Raw genomic sequence first — 23,087 nt, forward strand, 5'->3', positions numbered from 1 at the left:
ATAATAAATCATTTCTCTACATAAAATGTTTGCATAAAATGTCGTAATACAAGTTAAAAAGTTAGGTGTTCAACCTTGTCCATAAAGCGTCAGCATGGCTGCAGGTTTTCATTGCAACAAAACATTTTATAACGTTCTTATTACAGTACCAAAATGAGACAGATACATTAAGTAGGTGTTTTCATTTGCCAAGATATGCTTTTTTGCAGTGTGATCTTAGATTAAAATTTAAATCTGCAAATTTCTGAATATACTCATGCATGTCTATGCATGTCAAACTGAATATTTTACCATAATAGAGGAAAATCACAGAATGTTAAAAAAACATCTATGAAAGCCTTTTTTTTTTTTTTTTTTGGTATCACGGGCGCCCACACTCTGTACAGCCCTTAGTGAGAGATTCTTAAAGGTTTGTGTGGAGCACGGGTGCAATGTACAAAACCAGGCTTTTCACAGAGCACTTAATTCACTGATGCCTCAGGTTTTATCATGCCAGTAGAAACGTGTTTCGCTCTGTGATTTTACATGTATTTTAACAAGTAGTAAGTTATTGAAAATGGTCAATAAGTAGTGTCACACAGTCAGACTTCATTTAGAGAACGTTTTGCTCAAATGCTAACATTTGTCAGTGGTGGAGGTGTCGGTGAGCACAGACTGAAACTGTAGATTGGAACAAAGTTTGAGGACAGTTGTTCAAAGCCAGTCAATAAGGGTTTCTCACTGGAACTTTTTGTGCTGTTTACAAAAATAAAGCAGCACAACACTACAGACTATATTGCTTATTTTTATTATGCTTACACACACCACCATACAGACATGCTTGCTAATCCAGCTTTTCTTCTATGAGTTCTTTCCATGCTTAGTGCCATTTGTAGTCACCCCAAAGTCAGCTTTAAACAGAATGCCAAAGAAACATAGCATTTAGAGTTGTGTGCAGAGGTTTGAATACCACTGGTCAAATTACATGGTTTGTTGTTTTTCTAAATGAAAACATATCCTCTACTGGAGACAAACTTAAATACGGCAATTTCTCGGAAACTTTAGTGCACAATTGCTGTTTGTTTGTGTTTTTTGTTTTGTGTGTGTGTGTGTGGTTGTGTTTTTTTTTTTTTTTTGTTTTTTTTTTGCTAGTGTCCAAACTTTTGCACAGGCCTCGTTTTATGTTTAAAATTTTCCAATGTTTTATTCAGCAAAGGAACAGTAGTTATGCATTAAAATGTCCAAAAGGGTGTTCTTTGTAGAGAAGTGGAGCAAAAAGTCAGATGAGTGTGGACAGTCCTGATTTGAGATTTTATGAAGGGAATATATTGTTAAGTAAACAGTTAATATTGTTGGTTAGGTTTTTTTCAGCTGTAAGCGATAAGACTGATTGCCCCAGCTCGCCCTTTTGTTTTCTGTTGGCTAACGCTTTCAAGATTTGGGAATTTGCAGGATTAAAGTTCACCTCATCGCAAAGCAAAATGTAATCTTTCCAAATACAAGCGAATACATTTTTTGCATTCTCGTCTTCTGCGTTTACGTGACATATATGCCAGCCAGTCGACAAACCCGTGTTTTTTGTTTTTTTTTGTAGCACGACTCGTGACCCCCTGCTAAAGGTTATTTGTTATTTCAAACTTACCTTTCCCTTTTAATTTTTTAATTTAACTCTTCCACAAATATTGATTGCAGTAATTAGAGCTGAAATTTGTTTTTTAATAGCATTCCATTTTTTGTAGACTCTCCACTTGCAACTATAATACATAAAACACAATTAACACATGCCATATGGCAGCAAACTGCCCATAACTCAAATCGTCATGATGGTGTAAGTCATGGGTTGAGCCTGTTCTGTCCCTGCACTGTAGATGTACGAGGAGGTCTGAGTGCAGTCGAGCTGAAGAGAAGAATGGTTGGCTGTGGAGCTCCAGGAAAGAATGTGTTAAAATAGTCTCCTTCCATCCTCCTAACCTCAGCTGCAAGAAATCCCAGCAGGTGAATGCACAGGTGTCACAGACACAATTACCACACTTATTTTTAAACTTCCCTTCTCAAACAATCATTAGAAAAGCTGAGCTTGCTGATCTATTGCATCTACCTAGCTATTGCACATTACAGCCATATGGTGAATGTAGAGAAAGCATATAATGCATGCTAATGCAATTTTGTAAACTGCGTTTGTAATTGCTTACACAATACGTATTGTTTGTACGTCTTTTATCACATATGGAGTATTCTATCAAGCCTGCATTTGTTAAGGGGGAATAATGGAAGCTTACGAAAAGCCTATGCAACCTCAGATGTAATGAGGCAGGATTTAGTGCATTGTTTCTTTGCACATGATGTGTATTTGACTCTTGTTCATTCTACAGTGAAATTGCAAGAGACCGAGCCCAGACATTATTTTGGAGCTCAAGACGGCAGGGGCTTGTCAGAGCTCTCACATAGATTGCCAGTTCATTAAACCTCCATCTCCCAATAGGTTGAGATCAACATCCCATCCCTACCCAGCATCAGAGATTTTGACAGGATTCAGTGCAGAATCAACTCATTCCAAAGTAAAGCTGTGATGGTCGACTCCATGGTGAGGTGCCTCCTTCCTCCACCTTATGAGCTGCCAGCTACACCCCCACACCAAGGTATGACTTTGAAAGCATTGAATATGTATATACAGTCAAGTGACAAATAAAGGGAAAATAACAACATGAAGTGTCTTACGCTACTTTCACACTGCAGGTGAAAGCGGCCCAAATCCAAATTTCTCATCAAATCTGATTTTTTTTTTTTTTTTTTTGCTCTTCACAATATCTTTTTTTAAATGTGACCTATATGGAGCATTAGTCTGAACAGATTATGCTCCTAAACTGACCCACATGCGCAAAAGAACAATGTGCGCTCAGCCAGAGGTAAACAATTATGACTGCCAACGAATGCAGGTCCGCTCCCAGAGGTTTCAATTTCATCTTCGTCAGCATCACAGGAGCGATTATGAAGCTTCACTGGCTGACAGCTGGGCTCATCCTGGAATGTGTTCGAGCTTGCTGTAAAAAGGGCATGGTCACTGCTTTTGTCCGTGTCCTCAGACTGTGCTTTGACCCTGCAGCCTCATTCTCCTACAGCCGAGTTTGGTCAGTTCTTTCAAAATCTCTTCAAACAAGGAGGAGTTGTGATAAGTCTCTTCAAATTTATTTGTACAGAAACATTACCTCAAATGTTTATGAGGTCAGTAGTGTGAAATTATGACGAATGTCTTGTTGGATTCATGTAAAAGTCGCTTTGCTGCATATTGGATACGTATGACATTTCAGTACCACATATGAAAGTGTCCCAAATCAGAACGGAAAAGGACAGAATAAATGCGTTTTTTGCTGTTCTCTGTACCACACATATAACACATCTGTGTCACATGTGAAGAAAAAGATTGGATTTGAGCCACTTTTACTCGCTGTATAACCTAAGTAAAATGTTCCCTCAACTTGTATTTTGATGGTGGTCGCTGGAAAGCTCAGTCTCACACATCGGTCAAAACTCTTCTATAGTTCTTCAGTTGAGTTGAGATCTGATTACTCTAAAGGCATATGATTTACATAGTTTTCCTGCTCACCATCGTTTGGTGGCACACAATACAGACCAATGGGGCTAAATATATCGCTGTTGTTGGAAGAAAACCTTGTATCTCCATTTTTGTCATTTTTCAGTTTTTGACATAATTTGAAAATAGCCATGGTGCTTTACATTGTTTGTAAATTTTATGATGAATGGACTAAAAGACACAGCCCAAAATTCTGGTTCCATTGACTTACATTTTTCCAGTTACCATTTTGGAGATATGAGGTTTTCTTCTGACAACAGCAATATTTTGGTTAGTGGAGTTCTGTTAGTGACACTGATGTGTTTGAAGTGCCCAAATCGTATATTTTCCGTTTGTAACTTTTGTATAGTTTCATTTGCCAAAAAAAAATTTATGGCCATGTTCCACACTTTGTTTATCCCTTACTTACAATTAGGTTGTTTGTATGACTGTAACTTTAAGACTGGCATGTGTAAAAGAGCTTTGTTCTGATTGGCTGCCATGTTTTGTGCCTTATTGAAAAAGAAGGATGAGGCTAAACTGTTAGGGGCAGTTGGTTTATATGATAGAGTGAATTCAAAACAGGCTGTCCTTGCTTTTTTCATACATGGACTATAATGACTGAGGAGTAAACTGTATATTTTGGAAACTTCAACGATGTTTGCATACAACATTAACATTCTTTTGAAAAAAGCATGGGGAAGTTTTTTCCAGGATATGGGCCCATTCTTGCTGTGCCACTGTGCCCAGTCCACTTGTACCAGTGCTACAACCATGTTGTTTTACTGTTTATATGATTTACCTAATGGAAATGGCCAAAGATTGTAGGTTAGAGATCTGCACAGGCATGATATTAAAGCCTGAACCCAAACCTAACCCAACCAAGCCTGACTGCTACTGCTACATTTGAAATTTAAACTCGCTTGCATAAGTTCTTGAAAACTCAGTTTGACAGTGGTTTTCTTTGTTGTAATTGCTTCATCAACAGAACATGTCATGCTGGCATAAACAGGTACTTTACACATCTGCAGTACACCAACAATAGTTATCTTTTTTATAGTATATTTTGTGGAATTGCCCATCATATCCTGCAGAGAACAGCATCCAACCTCTGATTAACCGTTAGCCCTGCTGTGCAGATGTTTTTTTTTTTCGCTATTGTGCAACTGTAGAAATGCTGAACATACTTTGGGCTTTAAAAGCAAGAGAAAAAAATCTACTATGACTTTTCTCCAACTCAACATATCGCTCCCATTGTCCATTGACAGTCCCATTGACTGATGTTCTGCTGAACTTCTTCCCTGGCTTCATTCACAGTCTCCAACTCCTCAAACTCCGGTCATTAGAAAGCAGTCCCGAGCTGTACGTGAATGAGAAGCCTGATATTTTATGCTTGGGTCAGGCAGCAGACATCTAGTGTAGGAGCACTATCTAATAAACTAGCAGCTTGGTGTAGAAAGCTAGAGTGTGATGTTTCGGCATGTGAAATTCTTGGGAAAATGCATTTCCTGAGTGTAATTCATTTCTCCTCATGTTTTGGTCTCCCTGTCTAGATTTCGTGGCAGTGCCACTGAAGGTCTTAGTGAATGATAGTGTGGAGGTGGCCTCACGCAACTTCGAGTTCTACAACTGTGCAGCAGCCATCCGCAAAGCGGAAAACACTCCGTGAGTGGGTTCTCCTCTCTCCTCCCTGTGTTGGCGAGTGTGTCACATTTGTGCTGACACTGGTGTGTGTGTGTGTGTGTGCGTGTGTGTGTGTGTGTGTGTGTGTGTGTGTGTGTGTGTGTGTGAGAGAGAGAGAGAGAGAGAGAGTGTGTATAATGAATACGAGCATCTGTATGGATGAAACTAAGGTTTACTCATAAATTGTGATGCATGAGTGATACTGAAATTGAATTTGCTTCTATAGGGACTCCTTGCGTTTTCTCTTCCTTCCTTTTTTTTTCACCCACACACCAAGAGCAGGAAATTGCTTTAGTTTCCTATTCATTTATCAAAGCAAAAGGTGATCTCTAGTGTTTTTTCCTGCTCCCTTAGAGTGTTTTTTCAGATTTTTTTTTCTTTAAGGCACTGTGGAATATATCTGATGAATGTGCATTGTTTCTTGGGAATTGCAAAGATGTATTATTTCCCCTCAACATTTACACACTGCTGAAAAATGTAATTACAGATCTGTGGGGTCTGTGTGCTGATGCTTCGCTCTACATTCCCGCTGTAGGTGTATATTTAAATCGCTCTCCGCTGTTTTCCTTGTAGATGTACAGCGTGTGTAAGCAGACTGTGGGCGTGTCAGTGGAATACTGCTGACCACACCTGCTCGGATTTGAATGATGCTGAAACGGGACCCAACATCATCAAACACAAACAGGTGCAAAACTATCAAACCTCATGTGCTCATTCTTTTGTGCAAGGCAACTATTTACTCTGCTTGTAGAGGTTTATGGAATATTACTGTGTTTTCAGCTTAAACTGCATAATCAGCGTATATCAGAGGGTTAAGACATTTGGACCTCATTTACCAGCTTCTTTCTCAGTTTTATATTTAGTTGTTCTTCAGAAATGTTTTGCAGGAGGTGAAAAAAAGCATTTTTAAATATTATTGAAAGTTAATGGCAAAAGTATATGATTTGGATCATGGCGGTTTGTCCTTTGGTGATGAAATTTTGACAAATTTTGTCATTATATAATATTATATATTAAAAGACAGAACTGCAAACTGAAAAATTCCTCTCCTTATTCTATCATTGCTCACATAATTTTGATTACATGTACAGTTGAATGCAAAGGTTTGGGCACCCCTGGCTGAATTATTCATTTTGTTAATTTTTAAAATGGGGGGGGGGGGGTAAACACAACTTTTTAAACTTTTTTAAAAATTACATTTTTCTGCAAGTGTTGATGCACAGCTACTTTGTATGTGATTAACTTGTACTACACTTAAAAAAAAAACACCCTACTAAGTCAGTATAACCAGCCAATTTGACTGACATCACAAATTAGAAGAACATTTATTAACAAGCAGGGAGTCTGTCTATTCTTATATCAAGAGTTTTCACGCTTCTAATTCTTTGATATTTTTGTCCATCTTGTGTGTACGGCATATTTAAGGTCCACCCAAAGATTTATTTCCAGGTGGTTTATCTCAAAGTTTTTTTGCATACTTCAGACGTTTTGTGGTAAGACTGCAGTTTATAATCATTTTTCTGGTGGCTCTTCCATGCAGGTCATGTTTGTGTGAGCAACACTGTAGAGCACGGAGAATGGTGCACCACCACTCCTATGTCAGTTAAACCTTCCTGCAGGTTCTTTGCTGTTGTATGAGGGGTTTGCTTTGCCTTTCTGGACAGAATACAAGCAGTTCTAACAGTGTTTTTTGGTCTTCCAGATCTGACATTACTTCCATAGTTTCCTTTAACTGTCATCTCTTAATGATATCTCAGACAGTGGAGATTGTGAGCCGGAAGCACTTTGATATCTTTTAAATAATCTTTTAAAATAAGTCTTCCCTACTTTGTTGCATTATTTAGCTTAATTTTCAGATCCTGAGCCAGCTGCTGAGTGTATTATGCTCTGTAATCGTCATCAGCTAATTCCTGATAATATGCCAGTTCTTGACCTACATAAACTTAATAACAGTACACCTGCCACCATTCCTTTTTTTAAGGTAATTATTAAAATCATCATAAAACTATTACTTTGAAACAGGACTTGTGTTAAATAAAATATGTAATTTGGCCAGGGGTGGCCAAACTTTTGCATACAACTGTTTTATCATGTGTACAGTCTTATATATTTTATGTTTAATAACAAATTAGTTAATTTGGATTTTATATATCTAGACAGGAGTTTTGAATTTATCTAACTTATAGAGAGCTTTAAAAGTTTTTTCTATCTAAATCTAAATCTATGTAATCTAAATTTGATGTTTTTAAGCACACTGTATATTTGCTGTTAATTCTCCTGTAAAGCAACATTTAAAACTGTGTTACGTGTGTCACATGTTTCAGGCAAAAAACTGTCCCCGGTTTGAGAACCCAGACCCCATCCTCATTCCAGTGGGACATAAGACTCGCATCAGTTTTGAGGGAGTAAATCTGGAAGCCTACAAGGTTAGTTGTCATATTGTTATATTACTAGCCATCCAGATATAGGTGGGCAGTTGCTGTGATGAATTGCATCACTAAGATTTTGTGAGCATATTGAGGATATTGTCATTACTTAAAGAACACCAAACAACTGCATGTTTCATTAAAAAGAGATTAAGAAGAGTCTCCCAAGTGGTGTAGCTGTTTAAAGTTATGCCTTATTTTCTAGAGACGGAGTTTGAATCCTGATCATGCTAGAAGTCCAAGAGAATTTATTTAAAAAAAAATCACTTTAAGCATGGTTTTGCATTTTAAAATGTCCCTCTCTTGTTTTGCAACTTCCCAGAAAAAGTCCAGAAAAAAAATATTATGTATGCCATGTATCATGAAAATGTATTTAAATATTGTGATTTTTCTAAATTCCATCAATTTAGAAAAATCACAAGCTTATCAGCGTAGTTCTACTGCCTTAGCTCATATATATATATGGTGATCTGAAACCTATTCATTCCAGTTAAAAGCTATTTCTGCCACCCTCATATTGGTCATCTCAATAAAAATTCATATGGTGTTCATTAGAACATTAAAAAGTTCAGGACTGAGAAAGATAATGTAAGATCAATATTTGCCTTTTTGTTTTTTCCAGTCTTGATTATAATACCGTAAAAGCAACTTCTGCACTGTATTTCTTATACCAAGTGAGGCTTCATTGATGATGATGCTGGTGTTGGAGTCTGTTGAGTAATGTATTAGCTCAATATTAGCTGTGTGGTTATTGATGTTCCAGGGTAGAAAGGTCACCATCAATACACACTCACTCCACAGGCACCTACTCTACATAAAGTATTAGTTCACTAATTCATCTGAATTATTGATGCTGCAGGACAGAGAGTTCACCATCGGCACAGAGCTGATGAAACAGTTTGAAGATGATGTGAAGGCTGAAGATGGTCCATTTTATTCCTTCAGTGGATACATGGTGGGCATGCGCACACACACACACGCGCACACACACACACACACACACACCTCTCTCCCTAACTCTCTCTCTCATATACAGGCACAGTGTTAGTTGATCTACACCTTTGACCTTCTAGTCATCAGTAATCCAACTGGAAGTCACTTTCAGCTTGTGTGTCCTCCACTCTGTGGTCATCATTATTCTGTTGCAATTGAGCAAGGGTGCTCAGTCCAGGTCCTGGAGACTTTAGCTCCAACCCTAATCTGTCAATCTGTCACACCTGAAACATTGAAACAGAAAACAGTTAGCCATGTTGGATCTGACTTCTCCATGGTGGTAGACCTCCAGACCAGGATTGGTCATCCCTGCAATAGAAGAAGCACTTTTGGTTCCCTAAAGAACCTTTCCATGCAAATGAAATGTGTCACTGCAAAAAACCTTTTTGTAATGTTTAAAGAACCTCCACATAATTTAAAGGTTCTGCAGCCAAGAACCATCTAGGAACCTTTATTTGGGAGAGTGCAGCTTAAGTGAGATAATGTATTTGAGATCTGATGTGGGTTCAGTAGTGATGGATACCCCTGCACCAACTGCAATAGCACCACGGGGAGTTTGAGAGTACGGCACCCCCTGTTGGTTAAACACCAGCCTGTCATAGCTCTGCTCAATGAACAGTCCTTTGCCTGCCCGAGTCCCTGACCAAGGCAGGGAAACGGCATCTAGCAACACACACCAAGAGAACAGGCCTGCAGCTACTCTCGTCCCCCATCAATTCTCTTCAGCTGTGTTTGACTTACTGCCAGATGCATTAAGAAAGCAAGAGGGAGTCTGTGAACAGCAGAGTGGAGAAGTAGACTCTTATTCAAGTGTGACTGTATAACAACACAGGCCTCATGTAGAAGCAAGGAATTTTTTTTAACAGCCTGGTTGGGTCTCTCTCTGTCACCCTTTGTGTGTAGTTTTCCTATGATAAGACTCAGGAGGCCAGCATCTTATTCCACATTAAGGAGAAAAACACTGACAAGAAGATTGACAGCACACTCAATGGTAAGTGTTGTGTCAGTAGGTGTTTAATTTGCCTTTTTGTTGCAATCAATATGGCTTGTAACTCTCCTGCACCCAGTGATTTTATTCAATAGTTTTATTTTTGCATTTTCTTGAAGTACTTTATAGTGTGACTACAATGGACTGTTAGATTGATGTTGTTCTTGAAAAGGTTATTTTATTATGATGAATACCTGCTTGTCCTTTACTCTGTAGTCACTCTGTATAACTGCTCATTGGGCCGGGAGGACTGCAGTCTGTGTAAGAACGCAGACCTGAAATACCAGTGTGTGTGGTGTCCTCAGACCCGCTCTTGTGTGTTTGAGAAACTGTGTTCCACCGTTGAGCTGCAGGAGTGCCCAGACCCTGGCATCTCAGCCGTAAGATATTCTCTAAAAACTTTCCAGCAGCATTTAATAATGACACTTCTTTTCTACTCAAATTTCTGCTGATCAGCTTTCAACCTGTTATTCTACAATAAGGTTTAGCCATACCACTGTATAGCCTTAGAACTATTATAGAAATTATAGAAAATTAACATTTGCTGTAGTTAGTTTAGTAGACTCTTTAAAAAATGAAAGTACAAAATAAGTATTCATAAGTATGAATGTCATGAACATATATTAAAGTAGTAGTTAAGTGAAAAATCAAATTTACCCCAAATGAAATTTTACCCACTTACACCAGATGTAATATGTCATCCATGACACTGGCTTTTGGAGTCCAACTTTTGCTTATTTAGAACTAGAGTTATGAGGCTAATGTTGCTAACAAACACTAGAACTCAGCAGTCACCCAAACCGTTTCTAAGAAATACTTCCTCAAAACTTTTGTCAACCCCTGTCTACCTGCTCAGAGCACTTCCACTTCTTGATCAAGGTTGCACTTCTTGATGTGGTTTAGAATGAAGTATGATTTACTGTGAGCTATAAAAATGAACAAAACTTCAAACTTGCTACTTGTAGCCATTTTAGACAACACCTAGGCTGATATTCACAAAGCAGGACTGATCTTGGATCAGAGTACTTTAGTACAGAGATAGTGTGGTGCTACGTAGTACTATGTTCACTACTTTAATAGACTTTTTTACTTGTAGTGCATAGTGCATAATATATAGTATGTGCAGAAATATATTTGTGATAGTAGATCTGTGCTAATGTTTTTATTTCTTTCACTCTCCCTCTTCTAGATTATCCCCCGTTATGGTCCTCTGAATGGAGGAATCTCTGTCACTATTAAGGGCTCTAACCTGGGTATTCAGAAGGAGGACATTAAGCACATCACTGTGGCAGGAGTTCCCTGCATCCAGCAGGAGGAGAAATACTCTGTTTCTACCAGGTGACAATTCAAGAGTGCAGGGACAATCATGAGACTTGATTGATAATGCATATTAACACACACACATGTGTAACGTGTGTATACTGTGTATTACAAATTTTGACAATGTATACAATGTAGAATCACTGATAATGTTGAGACACAAGCAACTGACCTGTCTCACGTCTAAGCAAAAGCCCTGTGTCTAAGCGGAGTTTATGCTTCTTTATTCATTTTGTTTATTTATTAAGTCACACATGCCTAAAACCAAGATGAATAAGTTTGAGCATGGTACTGTAAAACGATGCCACTGTTGCAACAAGTCAGTTCATGAAATTAGATACATATTCCACAATCAGCTGTGAGTGGTGTTATTGAAAAGTGGAAGCGTTTAGGAACCACAGTAACTCAGCCGCTAATTGGCAGACCATGTAAAATGACAGAGCAGGTCGCCGAGTGCTGAGGTGCATAAAAGTCACCAACGCTCTGCTGACTCAATAACTACAGAGTTCGAAACTCCTCTGGCATTAATATCAGCACAAAAAATGTGAACTGGAGAGCTTCTAGGCATGGGTCTCTATGGCTGAATAACTGCATGCCTTTACATCACGCTTTACATCACCAACCACAATACCAAGTGTCAGACAGAGTGTATGCCTTCACTGGACTGTGGAATGACACATCAAACTTCTCTATCTGGCAGTCTGATGGACGTGTCTGGGTTTGGTGAATGCCAGGAGAACATTACCTGCCTGACTCCATTGTGCCAACTAAAGTTTGGCAGAGGAGGGATAATACTATGGGGTTATTTTTCAGGCATTGGCATAGGCTCTGTAGTTCCAGTAAAGGGAAATCTTAACTTGCTTCAGCAGATCAAGACATTTTGGACAGTTGTTAGCTTCCAACTGTGTGGGAATGGTTTGAGGAAGGTCCATTTCTGTTCCAGCATGGCTGAGCCCCAGTGAACAATGCAAGGTCCATAAAGGCATGATTGGGTGAATTTTGTGTGGTAGAGCTCGACTGGCCCACCTACAGACCTGACCTCAACCCCAAGAAACACCTTTGGGATGAACTAGAACAGAGGCTGTTGTCCTCTTGTGTCTGAATGCACAAATGCTCTTCTGGATGAACTGGCAAAAATTCCTACACATATATGCATATATAACAATAGCACAAATGAAATGCCTGTTTGGAATTAACTCAATGTTTTGGGGTGATTTGAAGTCAGACATGTTTTTCTCTGTAGTTACTCTGCAGTAACTGTGTTTTGATATGCGAGCGTTAAACTCAAAGGAATCGAACCGTATAAACCTCCTTGTCTCCCTTAGTGTAAAGGAAAGCGAAGACTTGTACAATAAACTCAGGACTGTGAGCGTACAGTCAAAGCTAAGGAAATAATTCCAGCCTTCACCTCTCCTCCACTGTTGAGCTGGGACGTGCTAGTGAGATCACACGCTGGTCTTTTAAGCTCCACTTGTACAGCATGTGGTGGAGGGTGGTCTGGCTTTGTGTCTGGCTGGCTGCTAACAAGCCTCTCAAGCACCAAGGACTATGTGTAGTGCGTGTGTGCTTCAGGCAGAATACAGTGGGCTTTGGCATCAATGTAGTGCATAAGCAGTCACAGCTCTGCGAGGCAGAGCCTGTAGCTTTTAAAAGCTTATATAGTCTCACTACAAGGGACAGGTAGAATACCCTTACAATAGATTATATAGTAGAACTCCAACTTCTGTAGTTCAGCACTATATTGCTGCCTCATGGCACTCATGTTACCCTATTCTGCTGCCTTCCTCTGCAGTGCTTTCGGAAATATCACAGCAACATTTCTGTAGATGTACATTACCTTGGCCCATATTGTGGAAAACTGAATTTCTCCCCACTTTGTCAAAGAATTGTTTTATACTGTGCATATACACACTGCTAAAATTTCAAAACATTACCATTCACAGCTCCTACAGTTTGTATACATAAATAATGCTACAAAAACAGCCTGTTTGAATTGTAATGAATTGTTTTTGTAATATTTCAAAAACGGACACATTTATATATACACACAAAAGATTAGCTCTGTCGACTCACGTTGAAGTTATAAGGTGTTTCAGTCTGCACTGCTTTTTAAATAAGGCATAATTCAGGGCAACCAGTCAGTTTTAAAGACACAGAAACAACAACAGCCTGTTTAAGGGGTGAGGAGAGGTTGGAAAATGGTCATGTAAAATGAACTGTGATGCTATAATATAAGTAGACCTCATATTGGAAAAATAAATAAATCCAAGAAAAATGTATGATACATAGGTACTCTATATTGGAGAGTAACACTAATGTATCTGTTCATCTTGCACAGTGTTGTGTGTGAGATCGGTGAAGTGGACCCTAAAGGTCCACTTGAAGGAGCAGTGGAGGTGGAAGTGAAAGGTGGGAAGAAAGGCACATCATCTGTCTTCTTTACCTATCGGGTAGGTCACAAAACTCACACATCAGGTACTTCATTGCAAATAATGCTACGTTGCTAAGTTTTTTATTCAGTCTCAGATGCTGTCATTTGTGTTTATGAATTGACATCACAGTCTTGGAATCAGATCAGACTGGATTCCCAAGTACTGGAGCATAGCTTGCAGTGCTGGTGACAGCGTAGTGGATAACAACATTGCCCAGCATACGGAACAATGAAATTTATTGAATCACATTATAACTACAACATACAAGGCAAAGAAATGTCAGATGTTTCTGATTTCATGAACCTTTTGTTTATACCTCACAGTGCTGCTATGAATGACCGTGTAATGATGGCTTAGTGGCCAACTCCATCACCCCACTAGAAAGGTCTCCATATCCCTGAACTTATGTAGTGCAGCATCAAGTGCCAACAAGTTCACTCCTTTTTACTCTTTTATATCCTTATATAATGTTGGTAGGTCGATTGTGGAGCACTGGGGCTTGAATTCAACACGTTTACTCAGCTTCTTTCTTCATGAATGATGGCAGTTGTATTGAACTTTTAGCACTGAAGGAAGAGAAATTCTCTTTTTTCTACTGTGTGATGTCTGAGAAATGCAGAGGTTCAGAAACACCTGCTTTCTGTCATGCAACTCACTTTTTCACCTTCCTCATCTTGTCTGTTTTTCTCTGTATAACGGTATTCAGTGCATGAGCCTTGAGCCCAGAGGAACTGACCTACGTAGTCTCCTCTCCTAGTAAAGGAAAAGAAAGTGAAGGCGCTGTATAATAAACCCATGCGTGAATGGATGGTAAAAGAAATTCCAGCCCTCCTCTCTTTTCCATTGTTGAGCTCGGATGTGCTAGCAAGATCATGCTATGGGTTTTTTTTTTAAAGCCACACTTGTACAAACTATACAGTGAAAGACTCTAGTGCTGTGGGGTGATGTGCAGTGTCCCCACTGTTTGATATTTAATCTGTCAGGTGAGCATTGCATGCTGGTCCTAATGTATTAGCAAATTTTATTGCATCAGTATTATAGGCAGTAAGCATTGCTCTATCCCTCCCACAAGGCTTTGCAAGGCTATGTGTTTACTCAGCAAACTGACAGCGCTCTGAGTTTGTGTGCAAGTGAGTGTGTGGAGTGTGAGTGAGAGAGAAAGTGAATCTGCCTCAATGTCAGTGCAGCCGAGGGGATATGAGACTAGAACTCAAGGGAGTTATGATACAGTTATGAGTAGGTGGTAACACAGTTTTATGTCTATCGCTGCCAGTTTTTTTAGCTACTGCTCACTCAATTAGCCCCCAACTGATACCCACCCCCAGGATTTCAGATTCAAAGGCTACATTTAGAAGGCAGGCTATAATGTTTCAATCAGCTTAGTTTTGTAAGTCCTTTTTTCCCATTACCTAATCGGATTTGTATGTTCAGACAAGCTACCTGCTTCTGATCGTTTGCTGAAATGCGTGTGAATGTAATCCAGATTGTAAATGAAAGGAAGTGATTCTGTGTGGTTAAATGCACACTTAATGTATGATACTAAGTGATTCATGCAGATTCTTAGGAATAGGCAAATAGTTACTAAAGTAGAAACAACAGTGGTAAGACAATCTGGTGGCTTTGGATGCTCAAGCACTTTTGTTCATCTTATTTCTTCTAAAGACTTTTTTATTTGCACATCCTTGTAGCTGTGGGGAATAGAGGCTGCTGAATGACGTAACATGCTGTAATATATTGTAATGTCCTATTATAAAAACACTTCAGAGCTGGCCAGAGTTACACCACTTTTTTCTTCACTCTCTCATTGATTTCTCAGGACCCCAAGCCTTTAGCAGTGTACCCTGATAAAGGTCCCAAAGAGGGAGGGACGCTCATCACCATCACTGGAAATCAACTCCACACAGCCTCTAAGGAAGACATTGCCATCACTGTGGGTGGAGTGCCATGCCAAGTGTGAGTGCCGTGTTGCATCATAGTGGATATCGTTTGTGTAATTGCCTTTATTTCCCATAGAGCTGTACTCTTATATAAAACGTGAGTCGGCAGATTTGGTGGAAAGTAATTACCCGTAACTCATAACTCATCAGAGTTTTGTGTGTGTGTGACCTTATTTGCCTTGCTGAGCTCTCATGCTCTGCTTGGAGATTTCACATTCCTCTTCCCTCATTCAGAATGTCCCAGTTATCTTAACCTCTCCCCTCAATTTTCTTCTCTCCTGCTTGTCTTTTTACTCATTTCAGTCTAACTGTTACTTGCCACTCTTGCTTAAAGGCACAGTTTGGAGAAAAATCTAATTTACCCAATTTTACCCTTATCCTGAATGTAGGCAATCTGCTACATGTTTGGCGTCTGAAGTTAGCTACTTTACTTTATGAGATTGTAGATCACAAGTAATGGACAGAAGCAAAGCCACCAGTTTGAATTGTGCAATCTATGAACCTTACATTTTCACACATTTCTTTTAGACAACTTTGAGTTGTTAGGGAAGCTCAAATAGATTTGCTATTGTGTTATATGGCACTGTTTGACATACTGTCAGGGCCGGCTCTGGTCTGTTAGGAGCCCTATGCCAGATTTTTTGGAGGCCCCTATTTCATAAGCTGATGTAGTGTAATGTTTATAGGCTAACTAATGAAAATGACTACACAAGCTGTTGTAATTACAGAAGTTTGTACCGCACAATGATGAATGCTCATTTAGGGTTGTAATAAATTACAGTTTAATTCCAAATAACCTTCTCAGCACTCTCAGTACAGGAGTCTGTCTCATCACACATGATTTGTTTGCTTGCCTAACTAACTTAAAGCTTAGTTTCTAACCCTGCTGACCATGGCGACAGCGTTATAAATGCTTTACTTTGTACATATTTAGGTAGTTTGATTTCTTTTTTGACTTCTCATGTTGCATGTGATTGGCTGTTTGTCATATACAATGTGCTTTTATATGCAAGCATGTGAGGATTATTCACAGCCTGAATACCTAAACTTGGATTACCATAGAAAGTTGAGTTTAAATGAGAGAAAAGAATGAGATGAAAGAAACGAGTTTAAATGAGCGGCTGGTTATTTCAGCAGAAATTTAGACAGAAAGCTAAAGTTGAACATTTTAGACAAGTGAACATGTAAGTCAGAGAAGAATTTATTTTCCTGTTCAGACATGCTCAGCACTGTGGTCACTTACCAATTAAAATATTTGAGCATGAATTCTTGCGCTGATTGTCTACCATTGCAAATAGCTGGGATAAAATACATAGATACAGCGATTCCAGACAAATATGTGTATTTTCCTGGTGAAATAAGCCGGTGAAAGCCTGAACGCTATTAAAAGCAGTCTTTGTGCTTTGTCTCTGGATGAATGAGCTAAATGAATATATGACAGAAAAAGCTATATCTGCTGTGGAAGAGAGGCTGTCTGTAAATATCATAATTGGAGGCATTACCTTAGTTTCCTAACATTAGGAGGATTAGCCAGTGAACTGTGGACTGGCTGCAGGATTATGCATGCTGATCATGTTGATCATTCTAATTAGTTTAGGTGGCTTTTGCATAGTAAACATTAACTACCTAATTAACTTAATATAACATCAGTTATTTACTTGCCAGGCATTACAGTAAATAAGCTTTTATTTCTTTTAATTTTTCTGTCTGCTAGTACTCGAGTCTACTCTTGTAAATTAACGGTCTTGGTCTCTTTCTCTCCTGACATTATCTTGGCTTGGTCTGGTCTTCTGTAAGGAAGACTTGGAAGTATTTATATTATATTTCGAGATAAGTGTGATGCTTCCATCTGAGGTAAATGGGAACTTTCTGCATTTTTATAATCTGAAAAACTCTTAATCAGGTCTCCGTTCTATTTTGACTCGACTCGACTATTAGTAATAATCTTGGTCTTGGTTCTGCCTCGATGTGGCCAGGTCTCTGTCTTGACTTAGACTCGTCTCTGGTGGTCTTGAGTGCAGTACTTGTTCTCACATCAAACAGTGAAGCACATAGGAGGTGATTTAGTCCTCCCACTCAGGAATATGGCAGTGTGGTCATACAGTGACAGCACAATGCTAACACCAAACATGTCCTGGCTGGTAAAGAACATTTGTTGAAAGGGTAAAGTTGTGCAAATAATATTTTTACAGAACTATTCCTTTAATACATTTTCTTCTCTGTCTCTCTGTCAGTGAGGGGTTTGGGGAGCAGATCACATGCAAGGTGGGGAAGTATCCATCAGAGAAGGTGCCCTCTGACGTCCTCCCTGTTAAAGTGCACTATGGGAAACGCACCGAGACTCAGGTCTCTGCAGCTTTCCAGTTCTCCAACAACCCCGTGATAACTGATTACCAACCCAGAGACAGCTTCGATTGGTGAGTTTGTTCTTCATCCTCCACCCACCACCTCTTATTTCTAGTTTGTTCTTCTCTCTTTTTTTTTAGAAGGCTGGAATGTACTCTATGCTAATGCAGAATGCTTGTGGACTTGGAAAAACAGATTGTACTTGAACAAAGAACAGAGGAAAATTGCCAGCGTTAGGTTAACTCCTACAGATAAAAGCTCCATTTCTGCTTTAATCTGTAGGAGTAAGACGTTTCCTTATTTTTTTAACACTGTGGGTTTTACTGAACCTCTTATTGTTAATATTCCGGACCCTGAGAGAAGTGAGAGAAGCTCATGTGGTTTCAGAATGATCAGAGTTGCAGATTGGCTTTTTCACAAAAACATATTTAGTCTCAAGAAACTTTGCTAAGTTTTACTTGCATCCTGTTACATAATCATGCCATAAACATGTCATGGTAGATGTCATGTACTGTCATGACTGTTTGTGTCTAGTTATATAACAGCGTCATGTTACTATTACAGGTAATTGTTGTCATAAAATCTGTCATGTTAAATGTCATGATAAATGTCAGAACACAGCGAAAATGAGCATGTGATGTAAGTTGTCATGACATCAAATGTTACGCCACTCATGACTATTAACGGAAATGGTAACAGGACACTGTTGTATTACTGGACATAATCTGTCATAACTGCTAGCAGCATATGACATCTGCCATGATGCGTTTATGGCATGAGTATGTCAGTGTTATGTTGCAGGGTTTGAGGGAACTGTTTTATGCAAACTTTTTAATGCTAGCTTTTTTCTGGCCAGTTCGTCATGAAATGTTCACACAATGTAAAGGACAGCTGGTGTTTTGAAAAGATGCAAAAACAGAAAAATGATTAAGGACCAAAAAAAGATGATTCATTTATTTATTTATTTATTGGAACCTTTCATTTGCTGATCATGAAATTTTCACACTATGTAAAGAACAGTTGGTGTTTTTAAATAGTGTAAAAAATAAATAAATAGAAACTGAAAAAAATAGCATCAGATTTTCTTACACAAGTGCTGACAGTCGCTGCATTCTTATCTGTTTCAGTGGTGGGAGGAGGATTATGGTGATGGGCTCAGGATTTGACCTCATCCAGAAAGCCACTATGAGAGTGATGGTTACAGCTGATGAGGGGCCTGTGCAAGAGGTAGGTAATATGGCAATAATGTAACTTAAAAAAAAAGGTTTTATTATATGTTTTGCTGTGATATGTAGTGTTTTTGAGGCTGTATACATTAAAAACAATACAATAAAAAAGAAAAAGTGCCTCTTTTTTTAAAATACTACCAAAATCTATGAATACAAATGATTTTTATTCAGCATTTCATCTACTGTGCTGCACTCCATGTAAGCAGGACCGATTATGCTGTCTTTTTAATGAAACATGCAGTTGGCCAGTTCTTAACGCTATCCATGATATGCTCAGAAAGGCATATTGTTATGTAATTTAAAATGATAAATATTGTTATCTTTCCCAGCTCTAGCCTGGGCTAAAGCATCTGCTACAGTAGAGGTGTCGACAGTGCGCCTTACTTTAGTAAATCAGTTCAGAAAGGGGAGTAAATGTTTGGTCCAGATTCTCTCTTGAAGATGAATTGCTCTTTGTTTCCGTATGTTGTCTTTCCTGTTTGAAACCAAGAGCAAGGGTTTCTCCTTCTCACATCACAGTTTCAATTATTTGATGTGGCAGACACTTAATAACTTGTAATTCCAAAGCTGTCATAAACAAAACATGGAGATTAAACAAGCATTTATCTCGTGGAAAAAGGGAAAAAAAAACTTGATGAATGTTTCATGTAATCTTTCTTATCTGAGGATAAGCTTGTGAACTCACTCGCTTCTTCTTCAGCTTGTTCTCCTCTAGCTGCTGCCTCTTCCCCCTCCCCCCATACACACCCACACTCTCTCTCTCATTCAGTCCCCCTCTAGCCACACTGAATACCAATAAGTCTAAAAGCTCTGCAGCCTTCTGCAAAACCTTACTGAAAATGAATACTTCTGTAAATATATGTAGAATATATAGAAGTGTATTAGAGTGTAATTGGAATGCAAGGTATACTGCGAGAGGTCCAGGAGGTCTCCACCATGTCGAGTATGTGTGCTCTGAGTCACACGTGGAGAGCAGTAGAGGGAAATAAGTGGAGAAATCTGATTCACTTTCATTTAGAAGCTGCATTAATACATGGCTGGATGTTCTGCTTGATTAACACAGAGGGCAGCCGTAGTGAGAGGTTCTTTCTCTCTCACTCTTGCGCTCTCTCTTACTTTCTCTCTCTCACTCTTGCTCACTCTCTCTTTCTGTCTCTCTCTGTGTTTCTCCTCTCTGACTGGTAGGGCCATGACTAAATAGCCCTCAGGGTCTTCTCAGCAGTATCGGCAGAACAGAGGCTGTTCTCACACAGCTGTAGTGAGAGTATGTGTGCATAGACGTTTTACTTTCCATTTCTTCTTTTATTACTGTGGGTTCTTCTGTCTCCTTAGTTTGTTGAGGAGGCTGTGAGTAAGAACGACTCCATGCTGCTGTTCCTCTCGCCGGCTGTGAATCGGACGTCCGACAGCCAAATGATCACCTCCATCCACCTGGACAGCTACACAAAGGAGCTCAAGCCATTCGAATATCACACAAATCCCATCTTCTATAAGCTCTCAAAAGATGTCATCATAGAGAACAGCGTGTTCATCGTCACGGTGCGTTTTTCCAAAACATGCAAAATACACTGCTCATCAAAGTTTAAGAACACCTTTCCTTCTTTTGAAGTAATGTTTGTTTTTTACTCTTTACAATGAAATGAACAGTTAACACATACTCAGTGATATTAAAGGGCAGAAATGCAAACTGCACAGAATGGTTTGGTGTGAAAGGATCAATTCTAGAGAAGCTTACAAAGTCAGAATTTTTCACAGTGGTGGTGATAGAAACCAGACATCCGAACAGTTTAATGCCATTATATATAATATTTACCATTATAAACATTGTAGGTTCACCTGTTGTCATGGATAGTAAAAAAAAAGGCTATATTTGTGTTGTAGACATCTTGACCCATAGTTCCTTTTACCAGCACTGTAAAAAAGTCTGAGTTGGTAGTTTTCTCTGCAATGAACCGTTTCACATCAAACCATTCTGAATGACTTTGTTTACTTCTCAGCAAGGGAATTATAGAGAAACTTAGAAAAATAAGAGTACAGTTTCAAGTAAGAAAAAGTATCTGCATACCGAATGCTTTGAGTATATTTTGCAACAATGAAAGTGTCTTCCTCAATATGAAGAGCACACTTGCCTAAATAAGTATTTGCCCCTTTTCTTTTCCAAACTATTGTTAAAAGCTCACATTGAAACTCCTTTGGCCCAAAGATGGGGTTAAACAGCTGAAAGGTTTAAGTGCTCAAATTGGTTCACTTGTTAACTCATTTATTATTCACTACTTAGTGTTATAGTGTTTGCTGTGTAGTGAACTGACTGGAAAATGATAATGGAATAGCTGAAAGATTTAATCTGAGTTTGAACAGCACTCCTACATGGCTACCAGTCTACATAGTGTTCTGCTTCTGTAATTATAAGTGAATTTGAATACATTAGAAATGGCACAGATTCAATACACCAGAGGTAGCAAACTGCAGTCCTGCAAGGCAGCTGTCCAGCATAATTTGAGCCTGGTATTAGGTACTGAGATGTGTGTTTGAGTAGGAAAATCACCAACCTGTGCTGGATTTTTATGAAAACAGATGGCAAGATCTGAACAACATTCTGTTCAATCATTTATCATAAACTGACAAAGAAAACATACAAATTAAATCTGGTTCTCACCAAACCTTTGACTGATGTCATGCAAATGTTTTGTGTTAAGTATTTCACTACCGATAGGTATGAAACAGTGAGAACGGACCTCTGTAAATATTTCCACAAGTCATGATCTTGAACTTATGGGAATATTTTTATTATTGAATATTTGATCTGATTCCCAACTGGTGTTTGTTTGCCTGTCCAGGGCCGGGGTTTTTCCAAAGCTATGACTGCTAAGGAGGCGCAGGCATTTCTGGGCGATGTGTCCTGTAATGTGAACACACTTCAGGATGATAAGCTGTTCCTTGACCCACCAACCACCACACCTAGATCACGTTCTAAGAGACAGCGGCGGGACGTCACGTCTGAGCTCCTCGACCTCCTGGTGGGTCAGCACTTTACAGCAGTTACAGCTGCTCCAGCACGGATGCTCACGCCTGAGCTCTGACCTTTGTTCGTTTTTAATCACTCAGTGGTTCTGTGTGTCAGACACGCTCTGACCATTTCTGTGGTGTTCAGATTAGCATATGAGTGTGCTAATGAGTGACGGTTATGAGATTGCTTCATGTTTGCATGTATTACAGTTTGGTGTAACGTTTAACTATTTTAGCCCTAGCCCTGACAGGCCTAATATTTGGTAAAATGCAGTATTAACAATTTCATGTTTATGTTCTATGTTGTCTAATTCAGCACAAACTCCGCTTTTCAGTTATGCCAAATTTTGAACACACGTTCACTATAAATGATTAAAAAGTGTGTAAATAACACTTATAACACTCTGTGCCTTAAATAGACCTACTAGATGGCATATTTATTCCTCTGACTGGTTTTCAAGCATTGACAATTAAATTAATCAAGGGCAGAAAAAATGACGCATTAGCCCATATCCCTATCTGGACAGTACAACACACAGTAGTCTATCAGAAAGCTCCACTTTTCTATTTTAATGTGGACTTTAGATCAAAACAGTTGTGAAGTTATTTAAGTTTAAAGAAGACGTACAAAGGACAGTAATGTGTCATTTTTAGTGGTTCATGTGGTTGGTTGGTGTAGTGGGTAACACCTCTGCCTTCTATGCTGTAGACTGGGGTTCAATCCCCACCTGGGTAAGCACCCTACTCTATACCAATAAGAGTCCTTGGGCAAGACTCCTAACACCGCCTTGGCCTACCTGTGTAAAATGATCAAACTGTAAGTCGCTCTGGATAAGAGCGTCAGCCAAATGCCGTAAATGTATATGTAAATTTTTCTGTAATGGAGAATATATGGAAAAGTACGTCACAGTACTTGTTATCACATTAGTTACAGACGCAGTAAGAATTTAATAACTTGGGTTACTCATATGTCTGTGATGGAACAATGTTAACTGTTCACAATGACTTTTCATTTTCATAATGCATGAACTCTGAGAACAATCTGTTAAAACAGCTTAACACATCACACCTACAGCTACTATGAAGATGCTGTATAAAGACCCTCCTAGCTAAAAAAAAGAAATGGACACAATCTTACCTAAAAAAGTCCAGACTCAATTCTCATTCAGGAACAGCT

General features: G+C 39.0%; 1 protein-coding gene across 7 annotated transcripts in view; it reads left to right on the top strand.

Annotated features, from left to right (window-relative positions):
• plxnb2b (plexin b2b) overlaps positions 1-23,087 on the top strand; it is a 159,048-nt gene that overhangs the window by 113,094 nt on the left and 22,867 nt on the right. For all 7 annotated transcript variants that reach the window (XM_037542845.1, XM_037542846.1, XM_037542847.1 and 4 more), the window contains 15 exons: positions 1,848-1,974; positions 2,462-2,618; positions 5,104-5,215; positions 5,807-5,918; positions 7,558-7,659; positions 8,519-8,614; positions 9,556-9,643; positions 9,857-10,020; positions 10,830-10,978; positions 13,299-13,410; positions 15,209-15,345; positions 17,564-17,746; positions 18,803-18,902; positions 20,237-20,443; positions 21,742-21,921. In XM_037542845.1, coding sequence (XP_037398742.1) covers positions 1,848-1,974; positions 2,462-2,618; positions 5,104-5,215; positions 5,807-5,918; positions 7,558-7,659; positions 8,519-8,614; positions 9,556-9,643; positions 9,857-10,020; positions 10,830-10,978; positions 13,299-13,410; positions 15,209-15,345; positions 17,564-17,746; positions 18,803-18,902; positions 20,237-20,443; positions 21,742-21,921 — 2,026 coding nt within the window. The remainder of the gene's footprint in view (positions 1-1,847; positions 1,975-2,461; positions 2,619-5,103; positions 5,216-5,806; positions 5,919-7,557; positions 7,660-8,518; positions 8,615-9,555; positions 9,644-9,856; positions 10,021-10,829; positions 10,979-13,298; positions 13,411-15,208; positions 15,346-17,563; positions 17,747-18,802; positions 18,903-20,236; positions 20,444-21,741; positions 21,922-23,087) is intronic.

This window comes from Pygocentrus nattereri, chromosome 11 (genome assembly GCF_015220715.1).
Source record: "Pygocentrus nattereri isolate fPygNat1 chromosome 11, fPygNat1.pri, whole genome shotgun sequence".
NCBI lineage: Eukaryota > Metazoa > Chordata > Actinopteri > Characiformes > Serrasalmidae > Pygocentrus > Pygocentrus nattereri.